The sequence below is a fragment of the Kogia breviceps genome, chromosome 15, assembly GCF_026419965.1.
Source record: "Kogia breviceps isolate mKogBre1 chromosome 15, mKogBre1 haplotype 1, whole genome shotgun sequence".
Classification (NCBI taxonomy): Eukaryota; Metazoa; Chordata; class Mammalia; order Artiodactyla; family Physeteridae; genus Kogia; species Kogia breviceps.
In genome coordinates, this window is record NC_081324.1 from 65,561,950 (window position 1) to 65,586,095 (window position 24,146).

General features: G+C 62.4%; 2 protein-coding genes across 4 annotated transcripts in view; one reads left to right on the forward strand and one right to left on the reverse strand.

The window, feature by feature from the left end:
• The window catches only part of GNAZ (G protein subunit alpha z), a 43,127-nt gene extending 28,592 nt beyond the window's left edge, over positions 1-14,535 (reverse strand). Inside the window, exon 1 of one of the 3 annotated variants that reach the window (XM_067014686.1) lies at positions 14,466-14,535. The gene's annotated coding sequence lies outside the window, so the exon portion shown is untranslated. Of the gene's footprint in view, positions 1-13,372; positions 13,477-13,840; positions 13,918-14,465 lie in introns of those variants that run through there. The other 2 variants (XM_059040162.2, XM_067014685.1) reach the window with 2 other exon arrangements.
• Positions 12,270-22,712, forward strand: LOC131742392 (radial spoke head 14 homolog). Its single transcript, XM_067014668.1, has 4 exons — positions 12,270-12,537; positions 19,943-20,168; positions 20,882-21,018; positions 22,437-22,712. The coding sequence occupies exons 1-4, from the start codon at positions 12,270-12,272 to the stop codon at positions 22,673-22,675; spliced, it is 870 nt and encodes a 289-aa protein (XP_066870769.1). The 3' UTR covers positions 22,676-22,712.
• The last annotated feature ends 1,434 nt before the right edge of the window (positions 22,713-24,146 follow it).

The following is a 24,146-nucleotide window of genomic DNA, read 5'->3' on the forward strand; positions in this document are numbered from 1 at the left end:
ACCGGGAAGGCTCTGCACACAGCAGTCCAGGGGACGGAGCTGCGGTTGGGTTCAGGGCGCCCCAGGGTCTGGCCCCAGGGCGGGAGGGGGGCTGTTGTTGGAGAGGGGACGCTGGGGAGAAGCGGCAGATGCGCCCCTGGCAGACTCGGTCTACACATGTGGACCCACGGGGGCTCCCCAGCAGCTGTGGGGAGAAACTGGGTCCTCTTGACAAGCTCCATCACAGCCCCTCATAGGCCTCCCGGACTCACTGACCCGCCTACCTGTGGACCGCAAGGCTGCGAGGGCAGGATCCCAAACCCAGAGCCCATTCAGCAGCCCTGTGGCTGAAAGTTGCTCTCCTTCTTGTGGTCTCAGGCAGATACTTCCCTTCAAAGCCTCCCTGCCCTGCCCCCGACCCCCAACCCTGGACCCTGGCTCACCGCCTGGCAGGCCCACTTGCCCTCCTGTCACACTGCCCTTCCCCAGACACGGCCCTCTCAAGTCTCATGTCACGGAATCTGGTGACGGCCTGGAGCCAGGGGTGGGGACACACTGCTGCCACCTCTCTGGGGCCTTTGCATATCTGGCGCCCTGTACCCTGGACACCCCCCCATGGCCTGGCCCAGAGCTCCAATCACGTGACACCTGGGTCCGCTGTCACCCTCTTTGCAGCTGTGTCAGGAGCTGGGGCGGAGCAAGGCTGTGGAACGCCAGCCCCTGACCTTGCTCCCAGCAGCTCCTCCTGCCCCCACCCCCGATGCAGGAAAGGAGCCCAGGGTCAAGGTCACCTAAGGTGTTGCACCCAAGCTGGGCTAAGCCAGAGGGTCTCCAAGGACACAAGATGGCTTATCGGCTTACTGGCCTGAGAAGGCCTGGACCCGGCGGGTGGGGCACCTTCCTCACAGGTCCCCGCTTCCTCTGAGGGAGATGGGCCCAGCCCCTCCCTCTCCAGACCCCCTCCCAGCCCCAAGGAAAGCATGCTCCACGCTGAGCCCTGGGCCACTAGATCAGGGTGTGCTTGGGCGTTTGAGGCCCAAGCAGAGGTCACTCAGGTGGCCAGCCGTGTGGGGGACGGGGGGAGGACCCCAGGGCAGAGGACAGGCCAGGTCACAGGGCCAGCAAGGCCGAGTGAGACCACCCACCTGACACCCCGGCCAGCGAGTCCCCAGCACCAGAGCTGGGACCAGGGCTGTCTGAGGTCCTGGGCCTTTCCACCCCCAGAGCCTGCCCCTTGCCCCCGCGGAGCTGGGTGGGGCTGTGACTCAGCACCACTGTCCCCCCACTCCCTGCAGCTGCTGCTGGGCCCCTGCAGCCTTCTGTAGAGGCCTGGGGGGGGCCTGCCTGAGTCCCAACGCCCATGTCCTGTCCACACGCCTCTGTCACTGGCCTCCTGGGCCTGAACCACCCAAGTCGCTTCCATCTTCTGAAGAGTGGGTCCCTCTCCCCACCCTCCAGAACTGCCATCCCCGCATCAGCTCCCTCCCTGTGGCCGTCACCGCTGACCTGTGTCCTCCCCTCTTAAGAAGGATCCATTTCCCACTGCCCGTGAGCACCTGGTGAGCTGGAGCCCAGAGCTTCGCTTTGGGTGGACATCTGAGCCCGAGTGCCAGGTCCCTGTGCGCCCCTCGTTGGGTCTTCTCGAGCCAGCCTAGACCCGCCCGTGGCACCCAACAGGCCCGTGTCCTTTGCCTGCGTGCTTCTGACCACCCCCCGCCCCTCTGCTCCCCGCCTCCACCTGCCTGAACTCAAGCTGCGGCCCCATGATGGGCCTTGTACTTCTGGGCACAACAGCCCCTGCCTGGCCAGCCTGGGCCCACAGACCCCATGGGGCCGTTTGCATGTGTCCTCGGACTCAGGGTAGCTGAGGTCTGGGCCTCAGGGAGAGGTCGTCCTGGGGGAGCTGGGCACCGGGGGGCCAGGGAGAGGGCCTGGCTGCACCCTTGGCCGCCGGGGCCCACCCCAGAGGGGGCGGCCTGCACCTCTGTCCTGAGAGTACGGCTCCCTGCCTCAGCCTTGTGGGGTGTCCAGAGCTGGGCACGGCACCCCAGGTGTGGAAACTGAGGTGTGGGGAGGGGGCAACTTCCTCGGGGCTGCCTGAGGGGGCCTGCAGGGCTTGGGCCCATGGGTCCTCCGACCCCCAAGGAACCCCCGGCACCCACAGCACCACTGGTCACCTGCTCTGTTATTTACCCTGTGGTTTTCTTTAAACTGACTTGCGTTTTCACTTAGGCATCTGTGCTTTAAAACTGGCCTCGTGTTCCTGCTTTGAACGGAAAGCCCGAGTCACAGCTCAGACAGTAGGAACCCAGAACAGAAGTGGGGTCTCAGCTGCCAGCCAGGGTGTTGCCAGGGAGGCTGTGGTCCCGCTCCGCCTGAACAACGGGATCTAGGTGGGTGGGGGGAGGGCCCAAACTGGGGGCAGGGTGGTGGAGCTGCTGCTCACAGCTGTGGCCTCAGGCCACCTCCATGGTTTGGTGGCCACCTGGCCCCTGGGATGCAGAAGAGTATACCCAGGCCTGAGCCCCTCCCCACTGGGACCCCTGAGCGGTGGCGTCAGCGCTGCACCCCACGGCCTCACTCAGGACAGATGCTGTCTCTTGTCTCAGAAAAGTGCTCCACCCCTGAGCTGCTAGTTCCATCCCATCAGGGCCCCCCCCAGCCCTCCCAGTAGGCCATCAGTCGACCCTGGGCCCCATCTGATCATCACGGTACCCTTGGGGGACTGAGCCTGTGTGTCAGGCTCTGCTCTGTGCTCGGGGACATGGGATGAGTGATGAGTCTGGGCATCAAGGGGCTTGTGTTCTGGTGGGTGGACTGGTGAAGAGCAGTGCCGTGGAGAAGGAGAGAAGGTGTGTGTGGCGTGCGGCCAACTAGCGGGATGGGGGGAGGTCCAAGGAGGTGACGCTGGAGGAGACGGACGACAAGAAGCCACCAGTCATGCGGGGGAGAGGAGGGGGCCACGGTGGGGACAGCTGGGGTGACACTGACCAAGGGCTCGGCTGGGCAGTGGGGGAGCCTGCCTGGCCTGGGCCCAGCTCAGGACAGGTCCACCCCAGAAGTGTCCCACCCACAGTTCCCTAGGGAGCAGCTCAGAGATGGCTGCCTTGGCAGGGACCCCCCCCCCAGGGGTCAGAGGGCAGAAACTGCCCCCCCAGAGACCCCTGTTCTCCCAGGGAGTTGCCACTGGTGGCGGGAGGCGGACACGGGTTGCATCACCAGCCTGGATCCAGGCATCAGGGAGGATACTGCACGGGGCTTCCCTGGAAAGGCCTGCAAAGCAAGTGAAGGCCACGCCTCCCTCATATCCTACAGCTCGTGGGCCTGGCCGACATCACACATGGCAGAATCCAAATGCTCTGATGGTTTCTGATACAACAACATGTACTTTTGGACTAAAAAGCCACACCTTTCCCTCCAGGGAGATGACCCCTGCTTACCTTGATGCCAGTAACACTGGAAGGGGACAGGGACAGGCCGTCCTCCCAGAAGCTGCCCTCTGGGCAAAGCCGGCCTCCCTGGTTGCGTCTCCTACCCCCACACCCACAGCGCCCTGCCCACCCCGCCACCCAGCAGAGAACATCCCCCCAGAGGCCAGAGAGAGCCTCCCTCCTGAGTGACTCCGGCCACTGCAGCACTGGCTGGACTTATCACCCGCACAGAGTGACCTTGAGCCCAGTGTCTGGCGCCCCTGCTGGGCAGTGGAACCGGACCTCACCCAGGACGGCCCTTCCTCAGGCACTGGCTCCTCCTGCCCGGCCACACCCGACCCCTGTGCCCCCTCCCCAGGGACCCAGCTCCACCTCCCTCTGAGCAGGTGCTCCAGAAGATACATGAAACAGAGACACTGCTGGCTTGGGTGGCTGACAGCCAGCCCCCAGCCCACTGGACCAGGCCTTGGGTGAGCTTATCCACACATCCCAGCCTGCCTGCCAGACCCACAGTGGGTCTCCCCTTAAAAGCAGCCCCCTTACTTTGCCTCCTCCTTGTTCCCTGCTTATTTTGGAGCCAGAGTCTGAGCAGATGGGAGGAGGACAGGGGCTGGTGGGCAGTGCCCCCAGCAGCAGACAGGCTCCAACAACTGGCTCTGCTCTGGCCAGGCAGCCCCTTGGCCTCAGGACCGCTACAGGTGACGGGAGAGGCCCTTCCCTTGGCCCCGCACTGTCCCGTGGCTCTGGACGCCCCAGCCATGTGTGCAGCCGCCATGGCCGACCAGACGAGATGTGATAGCATTGCCTGAGGAACACTGACTCAGGAGGAAACCAGGCCAGAGATTTCTCCAGGCCAGGAGTAAATAAATAAACAACACTGGAAGGTTCCACACTCAAGGGGATGGAGGTGCACTCACCAAGAGCCTGGCTCTAGGTTTCCACAGCCAAGGGAACTGCTGACCGTCACTGAGGCCCCTGGGCTGGGTGGGGACTGATTTTCCTATGCCCTGCCTCTGTGCGTGGCCCCCCGTGATCCCAGCCCCCGCCCTGGCCACCCCCAGGTGGGACCCTCTCTGGCAAGGGCTCTATAGGCCCCCTTTCCTCACAGCTCTTTTCCTGTTTCTTCTCACCGGGAAGGTGAGCACCACCTCCATCCAGCCCCTTTTCCTTCCATGCCCTTCTCACCGCCTCCTTCCCCAGCCTCCTAATCAAACGCAGACCTGCAGGTCGCGGGATCTCAGCCTCCAGGCCAGCGTGGCTCAAAAATGTCAGATGCTTAGCCCACTCCCAGATCTGAGGAAGGGCCCAGAACATGCACACTGTCCAGCCCCGTGGGTCCTCTCGAGGCCAGCGGCTGCCCCAGGTCACTCTGAGCGGCTGGCCCCGGTCCTCCCCTCTGAGACAGGCCACCCCGGGAGTGTCCAAGCCCACAGTGGCCTTGACCCTGTCTGGACGGGGTTCTCAAGAAGCAAAGGCTGAGACAGGGATTCTCAGGCACATGACTGGTCGAGGATGCGAGCTGAGGCGGTTGGGTCGCAGGATGGGCCCCGCAGGGAACCCGGCGAAGGTGTGGATTCTGCCACCGCTTTGCCTCGCCTCGGCCTGACCGACAGGGAGCTCCGGAGCGTGAATGAAATCAGTGCTGCCCCACTCGGAGGGAAGGGCAGTCCTTATAAGCAGGCAGCAGGAAGGGGAGCTGGGGGCACTGGCCAGCGTGTGCCCAGCACACCTCTCTCTGTTCCCCCACCCCTTCCTAACAGGCCCAGAGCTGGGCCTGACCTCAGGGGGCCTCTGCCTGGAGCCCGACCCTCAGCCCCTCCTCTGGACTGCCCCAGCGACCCAACCCACCCCCACACTCTACTCCTCCCAACGGGGCGGAAGAGAGATCCCTGTAAAAACACAAGGCAGAGTCTCTCCTGTGCTCAAAACCTTCCCTCAGCAGGCCAGACATCTATCTCAGGTCGGAGCTGGAGTCCAAGTTCTTCTGTGGCCCCGAGGCTCTGCGACCAGCCCTGACCCCGTGACCCGCCCTCATTCTCCCTCCACTCCCCACTCCTGACCCCCAGCCCTCCTGCTGTGCTGTCCCGACAGCTCACAGCCTCTGCACTGACTTCCCTCCACCAGGAACATCCTCTGTCCAGAGAGCCACTGCATCCGCTCCAGCAGCTCGGGGGTCCCCTCCTCAGAGGCCCCCCGCCAGTCCTATTTATGACGCCCCAAATACACACAGCACTGTCGCTTTCTAACCTGCTGTGTGACTCGTTTATCATGTTTCCCGCCCCATCATGCTTACAGACGCTGGTTCCACGGGGCAGGAGCTTTATGGGGCAGGGGCTCTGGTCTGTTTGTCATTAATGCGTGCCCAGAAGTAACTGGCAGGAAGCAGGTGCTGATAAATCCACCCCAGCCCTTTGTACTGAGTGAGGGAGGGGCCAACTCAGGGCAGGGAGGGGCCAGTGGGGACTTCTGGGAAGTCTTCTAGCAAGGCCTTTTGGCCTTCCCCTGATGGACACGGTGGTGCGTGGCCTGGACCAACCCTGACTCTGCCCTGCTTCTGAGCCTCCCACTCAGGGTGTCCCCCCATCTGGTGAGCCTATGAGCGCTGCATTTCTGTGGCTGCCACTGAAAGCATGCCCCCATCCGCACCCTGAGGCCCCCATCACAGGCCCCAGCCCCCATCTCTGGCCTCCTGGCCCAGCCCCAGCCGTCCTGTGCCAGTGAGGGGGATGCGTCCCAAAGTCCTGGTCCCCCCAGAGCTGGGGCCGCAGCTCACCCTTCTGCCCAGTCCCCAGGAGCCACACCCTCCACCACTTGGCACCGGCCCTCCATCCCTCCATCTCCTGCCCCAGGAGAGCCCAGAACCACCAGCAACAAGACTAATGCACCTGGACACCGAGGCCGCGTGGGGCTGAGCCCAGCCAGGGAGCTGGAGCTGGGATGGTTGGTGCGTCGAGGTCATGGAGCTTCCTGGAGGCAGAGGGTGGTGCTGGGGGCTCAGGGTGGCCCTGTCTGTGCCTCCCTCCTCCCCACCGCAGGGCAGGGGCAGGGCCGGGGATGTGCATGCGTGCGTGGTGTTAACACAGAGGAAATCGATGCCTGGCACTGGCCCACTGTTTAAGGGAAATGAACAGATTTTGGCCGAGGACAAAGAGAGTTTGATTAATCAGAAATTGGATAATGGAGGCAACACTCTAATTATTTTTCTTCCCAGCATTTTATCGAGAAATATGTTTGCACAGCATATCAGAGGTAACGGAGCGGGTGAGGGGGGCGACCATGCTGGAGGAAAGCCCAGCTCAGGGACAAAGCCACTGCACCCAGAAGCACTGAAGAGGACCAGATAGTAGGCTGGCTGGCAGTGGTGGTCTCTCTGTGGGGCCACAGGAAGCAAAAGGGGACAGGCGGGCAGGCCAGAGGCCACACACAGTGAGACAGCTGGGGTCACAGAGGACGTGCCATGCAGGGGCAGGGAGGAGGCGCGAGGGCCAGGCCCTCGGTCAGCACAGAGGTAGACGACCTGAGAAAGGTCCTCAGGTGGGGACTGCTCCTTCCCTGGCCTGGCCCCTTCCACACCACCCTGCCCCGCCCCGCCCACAGCCTCGCTGGCACAGTGGCAGGGCGGGGACGGGGCAGGGCGTGTGCAACACCAGCTGGGGTCACGAGGGCCTGCAGGTATCGAGTCCTTGACAGGGTCTTCAGGGGCCCCTCCTGGCAGCTTGGAGCCTTTTCTCATCTTCATCCCTGGCGAAGCCTGGTGACCCATTCTTGGGAGCCTGGGACTCACACCATGGCCCTGCCTGCCACCCACCCCTCCTCCTGCACTGTCCCCACTCCTACAACACCCGGAGCTGGAACCACACCTGTTAGCACATTAGCACCGGTTAGCACGACCAGGGGTTACCTGGTCTCCCGGCTCCAGGCAGGCCTTCTCGGGGCTCGAGGCCAAGCAGAGCTGAGCACAAGGCTCAATCACCTGCTCATTCACTCGATCAGGGTACGGAGAGGCTGCCACGGGTAGGAGGATGAGCTGGAGCTGCTGGGCAGGAGGGAGGGCGCGGTGGGTGGGCTCGAGCAGCCCCTGGCAAGAACGGCTAAATCCCGCTTCCTGTACCACTGCAGACACCACTAATCAACCATGACCACTTTCCTCTGAGCCACCACACAGCCTCAGAATCCTTCTTAACACTGCTTTGGGCAGCCCCTCCAGAAGTGGAGTAAGAAATGAAGACTACCAGCACCCTCGACCCAGCCTGATCTGAAGGTGAGGATACAGAGGCCCAGAGTGAAGAGGATTCACCATGTTTACACTGCAGGCAGAGCTGGGACTAGGCCCAGGTCTCCCGGCTTCCCATTCAGTGTTCTTTGCCCTTCACTGAGCTCCCTGCTGAGCTCATCCTGGAGCACAACGGCTGTCTGGAAAGGCCACTTGGTCATCATGTGGTCACTGTGGGCACCGTGGTCCTTTCCCACCACCAGGATCTCCCCTCGCCTTCCGAGGACACTTTCCCATGGACGCGACTCTAAATGTCATGACGGCAAATCTCCCAGACTGACTGGGCCTCACCGAGTCACACGGTGTCACTGAGGGACCAGTGTCAGCCGGAGGCGTGTGACCCCCGGTGGGGGGACCTGGGCCTGTGATGGCAGAGTGAGAAGCTGGGCAGCCTGCCTGCCTCTGGCTCGTGAACCAGTCGGGCCTGATGGGCGCTCGGCCAGTGGTTGTCCACCTGCGGGTGGTTTGTGTTTGTCAATCAGCAGACACACCTCGCGAGAGCAGAGGACTGGGCTGGAGCCACAGTTCTCCAACTTCACGAAGGCTGCAGCCGCCAGGAGGCCGCTCACCTGCCATGTTCGTGGCCCCCTTTGACAGCCGTTTCCTGGCTCCCTGCTGAGGGCTCTAGGCCGGGCTTTGGGGGCCAGATTCTCAGTGATGAACAGCAGACGAAGGTCTTGACCTCACAGAGCTTATGTTCAGGTCCAGGAGAGAGACGGAGAATAAGCACAGACAAAGAAAACAGGCAGCGGTTACACTGGGGTATGTGCAGGAAGGGGCACAGGATCTGTGCGGGTGTGGACACAGCCGCTGTTCTGGACAGAGGCCCCCAATGGGAAAACAGAATTAGGAGGCCTGAGACCCTCTTCCTGGACACCCCAAGTTGTGTGTGGACCCTGCCTGAGAGCCGCTGGTGAGAAGAAAGAGCAGCTGTGATGATCCAGTCCTCCCATGGAAAGGACCAGGCCACGGCCAGAACCTTAGCACTGGCCCCAGCGCCACACCAGCCTCCAACACAGCAGCCCCACCAGTCAGCCCTCCTGGACCTCTGGGGACCCCGGGGTGGATGGAGGTAGGCTGCAGGCAGGAAGGGGGGGCCACCCGGGCTGTTGAGAAGCCCTCAGCGTCCCTGGACACCCACCTGGGGCCTGGACGGCCGGTGCCCATGCAGGAGCCACCCCACCTTCCCGGGTCCCAGTCTCCTCCACCGAGAGGAGAAAACCAAGGTAAAAATAGGCCCCTTCTTGGCAGAACTGGCTGTGAGAGGAGAAAGTGAGCGTCGCTGCCCTCCCCAAGCGCCTGCCCGGGGGCTCTGGGGGACACGACACATGCGGCCGCTCCCCTCCACCCAACATCACGACCTGACTGCCACCACTCCCAGGGCAGGGGGCTCGGTGAGGCAGGGGCTCCTTCTGCAGCTGGGCTCTGACTGCTGCCGCACGGCCAGTAGAGGCAGGGGCCAGGGGAGCCTGGGGAGGGTGCGTGCTGGTCAGCAGTTGCTGGAGGGTGCGCTGGGCTCAACAGTCTGCAACCACTTCCCCCCACCCCACCCCCAGCACTGCACCGTGGATTTTAACAGCCTCACTCCTTAGTACTTTCTGATGGATTCTCCGGGGACATCTCTAAAACAGAGTTATACCTTAATTTAGAAGCAAATAACTCAAAACTCTGTGATGTAGCAGGTTCCTTCGGAAAAGAGACGAACTCAAGGAAGCCATTGTGTGTGAGGCCACCCGCCACATGCACCCGCTCCTGCCAACAGGCTGCCCAGCCCTCTACCAGCTGGCTGTGTCTCCTGCCCGAGGGACGGAGGCCGCGGGTCCATGGACAGAGAGGGAGAAGAGCCGCTCAAAGAGACCAGGGTGCGTGGCCCCAAGTGCCTGACGGATCCCACCTGCCCATGGGAGGCAGGTGAAGGGCAGAGTGGTCACCGGCCTGGGGCACTGTCCTGGCAGCCACCATGACTGGCCTTCCTGGGCGTGCACATGCGCGCCATGCCCAGCCTGACACTCTGCTGTCACCATCCTGAAATGCTTCATCATATTTAACAATGTACCCCCAAATTGTGTAGCCAGTACTGCCCATGTTGCTTAGCCCCCATGCACCCCAGGCCCACTGCAGGGGACCCACCCTCCCAGGAACACCCTCCTGTGCAGCCCCTGGAATCTCAGCTCAGCTCTGAGCTGTGGGGCCCGAGGCCTGGCTCTGCCCCTTCTGGTCCCACCTGCCCTCGATCCCTGAGTGACCTTGCCGGCCCCTGCCCCCCAACTCTTGGTGGCGGGAGTCCAGGTCTCCAGCTCCAGCCTGGCTCTCCCCTCTGACTGCCATGTATGCCCATGTTCACCTGGGTCTAACCCAACTCCCGATTCCCCATCTCTTGCGATGCGTCTGAGTCTTCCTCCTTGCCAAGGCCAACTCTGTCCTTCCAGAGTGGTCCTTTCCTCTTCTCTATCAGCAGGTCCTTGTTAAGCTAAATCCTGCATCCGACCACTTCTCAGTACCACTCCTGCTCCCACCCCACTGGGTCAGCAGCCCCTCACCCTGAATGCTGTAGCGGCTCCCGTCATCTGCCAGACGGGTCTTTTATTTATTTATTTATTTATTTATTTATTTATTTATTTATTTATTTTTTGCGGTACGCGGGCCTCTCATTGTTGTGGCCTCTCCGTCGTGGAGCACAGGCTCCGGACACGCAGGCTCAGTGGCCATGGCTCACGGGCCCAGCTGCTCCGCGGCATGTGGGATCTTCCCGGACCGGGGCACGAACCCGCAACCCCTGCATCGGCAGGCGGACTCTCAACCACTGCGCCACCAGGGAAGCCCCAGACGGGTCTTTTAAAAGCGTAACCCTACCTGACCTGCTCCACAACCTCGCCCCCCCATCCCGGGCTCCAGCCACCTGACCTTGGGGGGCAGGGTGGCCTCCAGCTGCAGAAGTGCATTGGCCTCAGGGCCTTTGCACCTGCCATCCTCCCTCCTGGTGCTCTTCTGTCGGTCTCACAACTCACCCACGGCCTCTCCATGATGCTGTGCCAACGGCCCCTCCACACAGAACCCCCTAAGGGAGCCTAAACTGCCTTCTGCTTTAGGCTCTTCACGGCCTTTGTCCTGCCTGGCATTCAGCTACTTGGGTTTTTGTCAGCCTTCCGGGTCTCATGGAGCGCCACGGGAGTCGGTGCTGTGTGCCCTGCCCCCTGCCGTGTCCCTGCGCCGGGCACAGCCCTAGCCCTCGCAGGTGATGGTAAAGATCAGCCGAAGGAACGAACGGCTGAGCCGAGCGAACGGGTGAGGTTCCATTCCCTTGGCTCCCCGACGAGCCCAGGGATCCAGATGGTCCCTGTGAGTTAGTCCCTGTCAGTTCGCTCCTGGTAGGCGCCTCCCCTGCCAGCGTGGATGTGGGGAGGACCGTGCGGGGATGGGCAGGGCACTCTTGGCTCTGTTTGTGGTGAGGATGAGGAGGCTCACAGAGGATGGAGCTGGGCGGCGGAGGGGTGGGGGGGTAGGGTGGGGCAGGGCCAGGCCTGACCCAGGTCTTCCACCGCCTCCACCGCCCCCGAGTCTGCACAAGCTGTCAGGCCACTGCTCTGGGCTCCTACCTGGGCTGACTCTCAGTGTCTTCCCTGATGCCTCTGTCCACCTTCCCTGTGCCCTCTGCCCTGCCAGCCCACAGGACTGCCCCTGGGGCTGTTAGCCCGGGTTTCCTTCCTGAGGGTGCAGTGTGCTAATCTGCCTCTTCCAGGGTTCCTGCAAGCCCAGCCACGGTCGGCAGCAGGGAGAATACCCTACAGCCACACAGAATTTTGGGTCTTCAGAGGGCCAGCAAGGGGCGGTTAGGGCCGCCTGGTCCTTACGACCAGCGGGGAAACTGCGGCACTCGGTCATCGCAGGTGCACACGAGACAGCCACGCAGCTGGGTTGAGGCCACTGGGGCCACACCCTGAGTCTGAGGCCAGCCTTCCCTGCCGTTCACCCCTGCATCCCACAGGCCTCCCTGCAGGGGCCCTGGGGAGCCTTGTCAAGTCCTCCTGCTTACACAGAAGTTCCTGGTATTGCCCTAGAAGCTCCTGAGAGCCAGTCAGGGTGCTTCTCCTCCTGGGACTCCAGGAGACAGAAGAGCTGAGGAGCTGGGGACAGAATGGGGAATTCATTCCCCGTGTCCCAAACCTGGAGTCTCATGGCAAGCCCCCAGAAAGGGGCGGGGTGACAGCATGGAGCAAGGCAGCTCCATCGTGCTGAGCACACATCCTCACGAGGGCAGGCAGGGGGCCCTGCTCTCCTTGCAGCAAGCTGGGCCTCGGCCAGAAGCCAGTGTATGGCTGTGGGTGGGTCAGGGAGGGGGCACGCTACACAGATGAGTAACAAACAGCCCCTTCAGAGGGAAAAACCTCCCTGGCAGCGGGCAAGCGAGCAGATCTATGGCAGAAGGTAACACCAGCCTTCCGAGGGGGAGGGACTGTTTAATTCACCTCCCATCTCAGAAAATCAGAGTCTGGTACAACACACAAGAGCTTTAAGCCAAATGCCAGCGTCTTGTCCATCAACCCTGAAGCACGGGGAATGCTGAAGGCGCGCCACTGCATCCGGGCATGGCCAGGCCCTCCCTCGCCATCAGCCGCTGCACGGAGACTCCCACGTCTCCACGGTTACTGCTCACGAACGTCCACGCCCCAAAGGGACACAGCCACCAGCTCAACATCATCCTCCATGCTGGCCAGGAAGGAGGCCAGGGGATGGTTACCCAAGACCCTGGCCCTGCCTGGAAGGGCGGTCCTAGGCTGCGAGCAGCCCTCGGGGTCTTCCCGGCGCTTCTCGAGGCCCACTCGGTTCTGGGTCACAGAGCTGCTCTTTGCACAGGTGAGGAGACTGCGGCCACCACTGAAGCAGGAGCCAGGGTCATCCATTTTCCCCAGCGGCCCCAGCCCTGGGCAGCCTCCGCCCTTTCCTGCCTGACCTCCTGTGCTCCTGCCAGACTGGACTGCCTGAGCGCCCTCTCTGTGCCTCTATCCACGTTCTCCCCTCTGCCCGCAATGCCCACCCCAACCGTGACTGTGTCCTTCAAGCTCCAGTTCAAATGTCACTTTGCCCACAGGCCCGTCTGACCCTGGCCCCACTCGGGGCCCCGACACCCACCTTCAGGGCTGGGTTCTCTGAGCAGAGACGCTTCTCCCCCGTGGGGGTGGTGAGTCAGTCCCAGGAGGGCAGGGCCAGTTCACTCCCACCCCAGCACCAGGCCCCAAGGGAGCAACTGCTCAGTAAACATTTGCTTAATTGAATTTGGCCAAGGAGCCTCCTCCAGACTGAGCAGAAGGCAGAAGGACTCGATCCCCAGGGTAGAGAGATCACTTGGGCAGAAAGGGGCGGTCAGGGGACAGCTGCCTCTCCAGACCAGCAGCTTTCCCCCCAGGCGGGTCCCTCCATCCCCAGACACGGACTCCCCGGCCTGGGCGCCGCCTTTCCATCCTCTTCTCTGATCACAGAGAACCCCAATTCTCAGCCTCAGCAGAATCCTGCCACCAACGCCCAGAGAGGCTCAGCGCCGCCCTGAAGCCAGAGCCCCGCGGGTCCCCGGCAGGACGCTGAGCCCCGGCCCGAGGCCCTCCCCCCCCTCACCCCCCAAGCCCCCACCGCCTTTTAAGGGAAAAAATACCGAGCCGGGAACCTATCACAATCGCAGCGGGTCGATACTCGCCTCTCGCTCTAAATGCCTCCGAGGAACCTGCTCGCTGCAAGAGCGGTGCCCGAAAACGGCGAGCCGTGCGTCCCCGGGCCCAGGCCTCCGGGGCCCTCGCCTCCGTTTCAGCCCAGGCCACGCGCCGGCGCTCCCGCCGCCCCCCGGGAGACCCCGCCGGGCGCCTCTCCCGCAGGTCGCCGGCCCGGCCCCGCACCAGCGGTTGCCCTGGGCCCCTGTCCGCCCTCCTGGGCCCGGGCGCCCCTCCCAGCACCTGCCTGCCCGCGGCGCCCCTGCCCATCGCGCGGGCACCCCCGCCGCGCCGCCCCCACCTGGCCCGCATCCCGGCCGTCGCGCCCCGCGACCCCCGCCCGGGCGGGGCCCTGGCACAAAGGCCCGGGCGGGGTTCGGTGCAGACGGGTGGGCCCCCGGCCGCGCCCCCGGTCCCCAGGTCCGCCGCGCGCCCCGGCAGCGGGGCCGCTCACTCACCTCCGGGCCGCGGCGCGGTGCGTGGCCGAGCTGCTCCGGCGGCGCGGGGCGGGGCGGCGAGCGCGGGCCGCGGCGCCCTCGTTCCGCACGACGCGGGCGGCGGCGCCCGCGCGGGGACGTGACCGGGCCGCGGGCGGCGCACACGCTCCGCCGGCCTGGCTCCCTCCGCCCGCTCTCCCGCGCCACCCGCGCCGCCGCCCGCAGGTCCGCCCGCCCCGCGCCGCGCCGCCGGCAGGGGGCGGAGCCGCGAGCGCAGCGCGTTGCCGGGCCAACCGCGGGCGGGGAGCCGCGCGTCCGCCGGAGTCCACGCTCAGGGCGCCACAGCCCCGCCAAGAGCGCCGGCCCGCCGCCCATTGGGCGCGAGAGGCTGACGGACGCGCCCGCGGACCAATGACGACGGCTAGGGGCGGGGCTGCGGCTCCGCGCGTGCAGAGGTCCGGCAGCAGCTGCCACTGCCGCAGGCGCGGGGGTCTCTGCGATCCCACTGCGCCGAGGCCGGGCGCCCACCTCGCGGGACGCCGACCCGGAGGGCAGTGGATGGCCCCGGGCCCCGCTCGTCTTCTCGGCCCAAATTCGAACGTTGTCTGCCCTTTCTGAGCTCCGCGACCTTGGACAACGGACTGACCTCTAATGAGCCTGTTTGCAAAGTGGGGCTAGTGGCACCTGCTTCCCTGAGTTGTCGCGACAGTAGGCTAGGACGTGTGAAAGGGCTGTACAAATCCTAAAGGTTTACGCCGGTGACGTTTTGCAGCGATGGGAGGGGGCATTAGTCATCTCTGCTGCTCGCGCCTGCAGCGGGTAAGGGCTCTTCAGGGTCCCTGGCAATCCTGGCCACGGAAGGTTGCCTTAGAAGGGAGGACAGGAGGGGAGCCCAGGAGCGGTCCCCCAGACCAGAGAGGCGGGAGGGAGCCAGCTCAGTTGAGGCTAGGGTCCTATGGGCGCCTTTGGGAAGCTCACAGAAGGCATTGGTGCTCAGCAAAATGCACCAAAGGGCGCCTGCCAACTTCTGCTTTCAATTTCAGGGGGAGCCAATATGTGGGCCTCAGAGCCAGGAGCCCCTTACTCCTGTGCGTTAAAGACTCAGGCCAGAACCAAGACATTAGTGCCACTCTGTCCTTTCCATCACTGTAACCTGAAGCTCTGTGCACCCCAGAGCATCCAGGTAAATGCAGATGCTCCCCGCTAACACTTCCCTATCACCCTACACCTCTATGGTCCTATTACTAGGAACACCCCACTGGTGGGCAGAAGCACTGGAACGGACCGTTGGCAGAGGGAGATAGGGCCAGGCCTGTGGTCAGAAGGCAGGGACCAGCTCTGCCAGCTGGACATTGTGGCATCTCAATGTCATCCCCTAACCTCTCAGAGTGTTTCCTCTGCTGTGGAATGGAGACCATTGCACTGCATCCCCCAGCGACGTTGCCCACCTGTGAAGGTGCTGCCTAAACGGTCAGAGACAGGACAGATGTTGGTGATGGGCATCTTGAGGCGGACCTAGACTAGACCTGGCACATGCTGGCTCGGGGTGGCCCCTGAGGACCAGTGGAAAGTGGCCAGCTATAGGGGGCTCCTTTATGTGTGTGTCCTCCACACCGCCAGGCTGGGTCAGGCTGGGCCTCTGCCCAGAGGTCCACTCAGAGGCCAATGGCCGTGGTAGCAGGAAGGAAACAGGCACAGGCCTGCCCTGGGGGTAAGTTATTTCACCTGGATGAGACTATACCCTTGGGTGAGTTATTTCACCTGGATGAGCCTCAGTTCCCTCTTCTATCAAAAGGAGAGAAATATAACAATAGATGGTCCCTAGAGGGTGATTCCGACGGGAGATGCATGTTGACACATGTTCAGAGATGGTGAGGGCAACTGGGGTACCAGGGGTCAGAAGTGAGCTGTTTGCAGGGGCAAACCTAGCTGCAAGCATGCGAAGACCACACACAGCAGTCCAGGTGTGAGATGAGGGGCTAGCCCACGGAGGGGCCTGACGGGGCTGGCTGCTGCCCCCTCCCCTGACCCTGGAAGTGAGAGCTCCCCCAGGGTCAGGCAGGGATTGTAAGCCTTCAACCAGCAAGCATTTACTGATGACCTCCTCTGCGCTCGGCACAGTCCTAGCATTTAGACAGACCCAAGCCTGCCTGCTAGACCCTCTGCACGATAGTACCCCCGTGATGGTTGTGTGAAGCTTGGAGGGGGAGACCCATCAGGGCTCTGTGACAGGGGGAGCAGGATGGAGGTGGCTTGTGACCTGGGGTGGGAGGAAGCATGTTCCACGGTGGGGAAGACGCTGCGCATGAAGGAGTGTGAGGCCTGGACGAACCCAGAGGACCAGTGCGGCCAGAGCCGTGAGGATGCCACAAGGCCAGGCTTGGGTGAGGCAGGGAACAGTCGCAGCGGGCTGGTGGCCCTTGTGTAGGATTGGGGCGTTGGCCTAAGAACCACTGGAGAGTTTGAAGATTAGCTTTTTAAATTCCAGAAGGAGGATGGCAAGTTTTTGTTTCATGTTTATTTACAGTAGGCCTGGTCCCACAGGGTGCGTCGTTCTAAATGCAGAATCAAGTAAAAATGTCAGCTAGACAGCCCAGAGAAAATAAGAAAGCGGAGAAGTCAGTCCATGAGGCTGAGTTCAGCCTAGGCCGGGGGATGGCTGGGCAACCTGGCATCAGTGGACGGCCGTGTGGTGTCTGCAGCCTGAGAGGAGCTGCCCCTGGTGGAGGGGAAAGGGGGGATGGTGGGGGCCAAGGACCATGTTGTGGGGGACGCCGGAGGGAGGGGGTGTGTTGCTAAGCACATGGAAGAGCAGCCGGAGAGGTGGAAGTGGGGAGCTAAGGTCCCAGGGCCACGGGGGGAGTATTTTGGGAGGAAAACATGGTCAGCATGTCACGTGCTATTGAGGGGCCGAGTAAGCTGAGGACAGTGAGGGGTCCCCATGAGCAAAGGCAGGCACGGGGTGGGTGGGGTCAGTGGGGGACACACGAGGCTAAAGCTGGGCAGGCAGGTTGAGATAAGGCACAGTGGGGCCTGGGTGCCAAGGGCAGATGTGTGCTCCCGGGGCTGAGTGCTCACTTGCCAGGAGAAAGGCACTGGGAGACCACAGCTCGGCTCCGAGGAAGAAAGGGGGAGGGGGCTCTGGTGATTGAGCCTACCCAGCACCTCACCAACCAGCAGGGAGAGCTGGCCGAGGAAGGCCCCTTTGAGGTGGCCCCCAGGAAGTGGCCAAACCTCAACACCAGGGGTTCCACTCCAGGGGCATAGTGACCCTCAATCCCAGCCGAGCTTTGTGGCCCATCAACCAGCCCATCCTGGCCCAGTAGCCACGCCAGTCTGGGCCCTCCCCAAGCACACTCGAGCCTCCTACCATTGCCCCTCTGCCCCACAAGGCCTGGCTCCCCCAGGCCTCCCTTCCTGCACATCCAGAGCCCCTAGGACCTGGAATTCCTCATCTACATGTGTCAACCCAGGCAGTAATGACCGGTCCCCGGAGACTCTCCCACTGGTCTCCCCACTGACCGAGGGTGCCCCCTCCTGGCTGGCTCTTCTCCATGCCCCACCTGTCCTGTTCACCCCAACACTGCCAGCCGGGTCTCAGGCTGTTGGGGGCCTGGTGGGTTTCTCTGATTTGTTTCTTTTTGGGGGTCTGTGCACCACCCCACCCCAACTAGAACAAGGCTTTGCAGATCTGGGTTAATTATAAATAGCCAGGCCTGCGACTCTCCTTTTAGCTGAGAAGAAGCAAAGTGAACGAGCAGAGAGGCACACCCGGCACGCGTTTTATTTTTAATCTCCCTCTGTCTCAAAATGAACTGGGTCCCGGTGCTCAGCATTTCTAGGAGCAGAGGCCCAGGACGAATGCCTGGGAAAGAAAAACCCGGGTGCTGAAGGCCTGGCCTCTCCCTGTCTGCTGTGTGACCTTGGGCACTAGAGATGCCCCTCTGGGCTTTGGTTCCCTCACCAATCGGGGGAGCAGTGGAGGTGATCACCTCCAACTTCCAGCCTTGACTCCTTCCCTCTGCCCCACCCCCAGCCTGTGCCCATCCTGTTGCTCCCACAGCAGCACCTTTCCCTGGGCTTTCCCGGGAAGCCCAGACTCGGGTGCAAGTGAGGGGCCACGCCAGTCAGGGCCACCATCGAGCCCTGACTGACAATGCACAAATCCCTCACCCCCTGCCTTTGCTCAGGTGGCCCTCTGTCAGGAACATTATCCCTCCATCGGTCAGCACAGTCTTTCTTGGAAGGTCAAATTGTCACCACTGCCCTGTGAGCTGGGCAGTGGCCGTCCAGGTAGTGGCTGAGCGAGACTGTGGCTTGGGCAGGCAGGTAGCCTGGGGGCAGGTGCCTGAGCAGGAACTGGAGCTGGAGCAGGAGGCCCAGATGTGCTGTCTGGTGGTGGCCCGGCCAGAGGGCAGGGCTGAAAGGGAGAGAGGCCTCAGGCCCCCAGGAGAGGTGGCTTCAGGACCACTGACAGGTGTTCCTGCAGGGCAGGGACTGTGCAGCTTTTATCTCTGTATGCTGCTCCTCAGCCCTCACCTCCAACCACAGGCTTGCCTGCAGCTGGAACTCAATGTTGGTGGCATTTGGGAGACTCTCGCTGTGCCAGGCCTGGGTGTCTGGGCACATGGTGACAGTCCCTTACACAGAGCACTTTGCCGCCCCCCCCACTCCACTGATACTGCACAACCCCCTGCCAGGTGGGCTTGTATTAATAATGAGGAAACCAGGTTCAGAGAGGGTAAGTAACTTGTCTAAGGTCACATAGCTGGATGCATTTAGGAGTCTAACCTAGCCTTTTTTTTTTTTTTTTTTTTTTAAATCTGTGTATATTAAATCTTAAAAAGCCCAGTACTCTTGAAGCAGCAGGAAACTGCTTTTCCTGTGTTGTGAGCACCCTGAGAACAAATGGACAGAGCCAGCGGCTCCACCCGACACCCCAGTGGGAAGCTGGCTGGGGGCACTGGAGCCTCTGGACATGCTGCCCTGCCTCTCCACCCCCTAACCCCAGGCACCTGCCATTTGATGTCCTCGGGGAGTGAGGGTTGAAGGCTAGACGGTGTCTTCAAAGAGGAAATCCCTGGTGCTAATTGGCACTCAGAGACCTTTAGGCTAATGAACCTGTTTACTTGTCTCTCTAGAGTAAATTAGACAGTTGAGCTGGGGAGGCGGAAGACAGAGGTGTTCACTGGTGGCACCTCCATGGAGGGTGGACGGCTTCACGGTGGGCAGCCTGGGCTGCTGGGGAGGCTGGGGAGATGGTGGGCTTTCGGGCAGTAGTGACACCTAGAGCGGCAGGGTAGGGCCACCCTCCCCGGTGCCCACTCTCTTCCTGTAGCGGCCGCTCTGCCGGCAGTTCTGGGCACTTGTGAGCACCCTTGGGCTGCTGCCTGGGCCACCTCTGGGGTCTCCTCTGGGCAGCCAGCCATGTACTGACTCCCCAGGTGGGAGTAGAGGCTGGAAGGAGTGAGGCAGAACCGTTCACAGTGGAAGGGGGGTGGCTTGCCCAGCTGTGCCATGTGGAGCCCCCTCCCTGAGCGCCACCAGGTGCCTTTAGACCCCTTGGCCAGACTCTGTGGATTGCCCACCAACTGTGGTTGGGGACACAGCTCTTTTTACATAAGATGCCAGCCTGTTCACTCTAAATCTTCTACCTCAGACCCCACTGCAAGCTTTCTTCCTGTCCCCACGGCTGGCCAGGCTGATCTGTGGCTCCAGCATCACAGAGATGTTGCAGATGGGAAAGAGGGGACTGACGGGTCCCCCTGCCCTGTCCCCCATCCTTCTCTCTGCTGCACCATGGTTGGTGGGGGAGGAAGGCTCCCCATATTCCTGGGCCTGGCAGAGGTGGCTGCTGCTTCTCAGGCCGCTGTTTCAGGCTGGTGGCCCCAGTAACAGGCGACCAAAGGCTGGACCTTTGGGGTCCTTGTGGTTCTCATCCCAACTTGTCACCCACGGCCACATGCTGGCTGCTCGGGCCCCCTGCCTGGCAGCAGGAGGGCGGGATTTGCAATTTATCTTCTCAAATATCACCCTCCCCGGCAGCCCTCCGGCTCCCAGCACAGGTTGACAGGTGGGGGGTGGCCCACTGGCCCACCCTCAGCGCCCGTTCCTGTCCTGCAGGGGCCAAGGGCATTGTCAACAGCAGCCTGATCCCCTCGCTGGTGTGGAAGCTGCAGAGGGAGGAGGAAGGGATCCAGGAGCTCCTCCTGGACACGCTGGCCGCCTGCCTGATGGAGGACGCCACCGAGGCACTGGCCAGCCGGGCGGTGCCCTTCCTGAAGGAGAAGCTCCTGAGTGCCAACAGCAACATCCGCAGCAAAGCAGCCCAAGCACTAATCGCAGTCAGGTGAGGCCTGGCCGGGGACAAGGGACAGAGCAGGGAGGGCAGGAGTGGCACCCCAGGCCCCTGCTTCCCCTCACCTGCTTGTGCCCTGGGGGAAGAGGAGCCCTTCACTGGGGCACCTGCCTGCCCCGGCCTGGGTTTAGCTCTGACAGTCCTGTGTCCCAGGAAGCCCCCACTCCCGGCAAAAATGAGAGGGCTGTCCCCCTCCCATGAGGAAGGCAAGCACAATAGGTGCCATCTGCACACTTGGACCTCCTCTGAGGAAGGTGGTGGCTCCCTTCACAGGTCAGGACATGGAGCTACGGGTGTCTAGTCACTAGTGACCCAGTGTCACTGTGATCACAGTCTAAATCCGGGCCTGGAGCCTGAGGATCACAGAGCCTCAGAGCTGCTTTAGCTGTGGCCACCTCCCTTCATTTCACCACCCCTGCCTCCTGGGTCTGGCCTTCTCTGGCCCCAGGTCATGCTCCCAGGTCGTCTGAGTGTCGGGGTGGGACCCACACCTCACACCAGTGCTCCTCTGCACCCTGGTGTGACCACCAGGGATGGTCTCAACACAAGTCCTTTCCCCTGGTGTCCCTCTGGGGTGGTCCTGGGCCCTGTCCCCCTCTTCCTCCAAGTGCAGCCACCCAGCTGCCCCCTCTCTGGGGTGGTCCTGGGCCCTGTCCCCCTCTTCCTCCAAGTGCAGCCACCCAGCTGCCCCCTCTCTGGCCCAGCATCCCCCTGGAGGGCAAGAACCAGGTGTGGCAGCACAACGTCATCCCCATCCTGGTGCACCTGCTGAAGGACAAGGAAGAGGAGGTGCAGGCCAATGCAGCTGGGGCCCTCATGTACGTCACAGTGACCACCAAAGGTGAGGCTGCCTGCTGGCTGGGGGTCGGCGCTTACGGGGTGGGGGGTCACCACAACCCCCTAGCAAGCTGAGTACTGCCCCTCCCTGGTCCCAGGCTCCGCCCTCTCCTTCCAGGCCACAGAGGGCCCACCGCCCGGGGCCCATCCCTGTTATTCCCTCTGTTTCCTGGTTTTGGAATTCCTGCGTCTGACCCAGGCCTCTTGTGAGCCAAAATTCTGCGATTGATTCATTTGCCACCTATGAGTCCGTTATGCTGAGGTCTAAGCAAACAATGGAGCCCTTGCTTCTGCCGTTTTTCTTGATCAGTGTTACTTTTCTCAGTGTGGAGGGGGCAAATAGGAGCGTAAGGCTACCTCCCCCATGCGGACTCCCAGCAGCCAGGCTTCCATGCTCAGTCACCCGACCTGAGCGGTAGGAAGGGTCTGGGCTGGTTTCCCCACCTGGAGGCTAGGGTCCCTGCAGGAACTCTGAAAGCTGTCTGACCTTCCCTTGCCTGTGCCAGTCCCATGCCCTGAGCTTCCTTGCTGATCCACGGAGAACTACCTGGGCCTCTGATTCTCAATCAGCAGTCTGCAGATCCCCCCCAGATCTGGGACTCCTTGCCACTTCCCAGTTCGTCCTGATGGTGAAATCTGAGACGCACCAGGGGGAGAGGCTGGGGCCTTCCCAGAGTCCACAGCCCCCTTCTGATTGAGTGGTCAGGGTGCCGACCCCCAGTGTGGGGCTCCCCATGAGCATGGATCTCGCAGGCGTCCTCAGTGCAGTCAGTGTCTTACCTGGGCTTCCTGTAGGAGTGCTTGGAGGGCTGGGGGGCTCTCATGGGGCCCGGACAACATGGGAATTTGGGGGAGGTGAGGTCACTTCCCTGAGCTAGAACTCCAGTCGAGGAGCCCTGAGCCCCTGCCACAGGCCAGGCTCTGTGCTGGGTGATGGGGACCCAGACGTCTCAGACTCTGCTGTCTGAGGTTGGCAGGGGCGGCAGAGTGAAGAGTGACCTGGGGGAGATGGTGGGCACAGTACGGGGGCAGAGCATCCTCCGAGAGGGGAGCTAGCAGGGCAAGAGGGGCTGGACGGTCTGGCAGCAAAGAGCAGAGTGCTCGGTGTAGGAGGGTTGGGGCAGGGGGCAGGGGGTGGCAACGTGGCATTTCAGCGGGTGAGGGGGTGGGCAGCAAGTAAGGATTAAGGAGGGGCGTCTCCCCTTCTCATTCGATTGGATTTTAATTTTCAAAAGACCCCTCATGCTGCCTTGAGAGGACTGGGTTGCGGGACAGGTACCTGGTGGTTGGGGAGAAGCTGGCTGGGGAGCTTGCGGGGCCCAGGCTGGGGGCAGGGAGGGTGTGGAACCTGCGTTGGGAGGGCTGGGGGCGAGGGAGGTGGGCAGGGACCCCCCAGGAACACCTGGCGTTGGTGCCCTGCAGGGAAGTACGCGGCCCTGGACATGGAGGCCATCGGTCCGCTGCTGGAGCTACTGCACTCATCCTTGAGCAAGGCACGCCTCAATGCCATAAAGGCCCTCACCATGCTGGCCGAGGCCCCCGAGGGCCGCAAGCTCCTGCAGTCCCACGTGCCCACCTTCCGGGCCCTCAAGGAGGACACCAGTGCGGCTGTGCAGCGGGCAGCCCAGATCGCCGTCAAAGTCATTGAGTGGAAACCCTGAGCCTCTTACCGGCCCCACCTGCTGACTCCACGCCTGAATAAACACGCTGAATCTCTTTATCTTGGTCTGAATGGCACCTGATGTTTCTGGGGCCGGTCACGTCTCTCCTCTCTCCTGCCAACGGGGAAATGCCTGGCCCAGAAGGACGGGGTCACAGGCTGAACCCAGGGTCCAGGGCCGGGTGCGAGGCATCCCTGCTGTCTGCTGTGGTCGAGTCCCCTGGGAAAGCACAGAGCAGGGCCAAGCATCTAGGCACAAGGTGGGGGCAGGGAGCTGGGTGGGGGAAGGAACAGCTGGTCCAGGAAGCACTGCCTGAGCCAGATGCTCAGAGAATAGGCCCATGGGGTGTGGCTGGGTGTGGCCCTGCTCACCAGGTCTGCCCTCTCCCCACATGGGGCGGGTGACAGGAAGGAAGGTCATAGGTGCAACCCCAAGTGGGCTCTTGCTGGAGGAGGGTGAGTTGTAAGAGGCCCCCACCCCCGCCCCAGGGATGAGAGCCCAGAACAGGGTAGCTCCTTAAGGTCTTCCCCCCAACAGCTGAGTTCTCCAAAGCCAAGTCACCTGCGTAAGCTCGAGCTGGCCTGAGGCCGACCTCCCCACCAGCCCTCCCCCTCCAGGAAGCTCCCACCTATGCCTCCACCTGCCTTGCTTCTCCTGAAGTGAAACTGGCTAAGGAGGCTGGAGAGCCCTCGGGGGGTGCGGGGGGTTGGAGGGGTGGAGAAGCCAGGCTGCGGGGGGGGGGGGGGGGGGGGAGGAGACATGGGGACTCCTTGATCTCCCCGACCCAACCTGTCCAGTGGTCTGGCAGGGTTCTGACCTCTGTTGGAGAAGCTGCAGGAGCGGCTCAGCTTCAGGGCTGGCCTCATTTGGGCTGAGCTGAAGCCTTAATCTCCCCCATGAGCTTTCCGAGGCTCCCTGCCTCACACCAGGTTTCCCTTGTTATATCACCAACCAGCGGCCGCACTTCCTGAGGGACAGAACCTCCCAGAATAGGCGGCTACCCACAGAGCTAGAATCCCCAGCTGACTGCCTTCTTGTAGTCCTTCCAGTGCCTGGGGCCTTCACTTTCCTAGCAGAAACAGAGACATTTGCATCCTGGGATTCCAGAATTAGCCCAAACAGCCCCTCTTGTTCTGGGAGGGACCTGCTGTCGGGCCCAGCTGGGGTTTCAGGTTAAATCTCATTCTCAAAAAAGGCCCTGTAAGAGGAAACCTTTCCTCCTTCAGGAAAACAGGGGCTTGAGGGTCTCCACTTCCTCATCCTGCCTCAACCATAGCGCGCTGGCTCCACCCTTACCACCTCCTTGAAGGGCTCTGGACTTCTTGCTGCCAAGTTCCCGTGCTCTTTGTGCTTGGCCTGAGCAGTAACCCAGGTGCCAGTGCTCCCTTCCTATGGCAGCTGTTTTGGTCCTCCTCCTAGGGCCCTGGTTGTGCCCTCTTAGTCTCCTCTGCAGAAAGAACCCTCTTTCTTA

What these genes read in the sequence shown, in the direction of transcription:
- LOC131742392 (XM_067014668.1), top strand. Translation starts at nt 12,270, where the DNA reads ATGGCCAGGCCCTCCCTCGCCATCAGCCGCTGCACGGAGACTCCCACG. An exon ending in CAGAGCTGCTCTTTGCACAG is followed by an intron (nt 12,538 to 19,942) that starts GTGAGGAGACTG and finishes CCTGTCCTGCAG; the next exon opens with GGGCCAAGGGCATTGTCAAC. An exon ending in CGTCACAGTGACCACCAAAG is followed by an intron (nt 21,019 to 22,436) that starts GTGAGGCTGCCT and finishes GGTGCCCTGCAG; the next exon opens with GGAAGTACGCGGCCCTGGAC.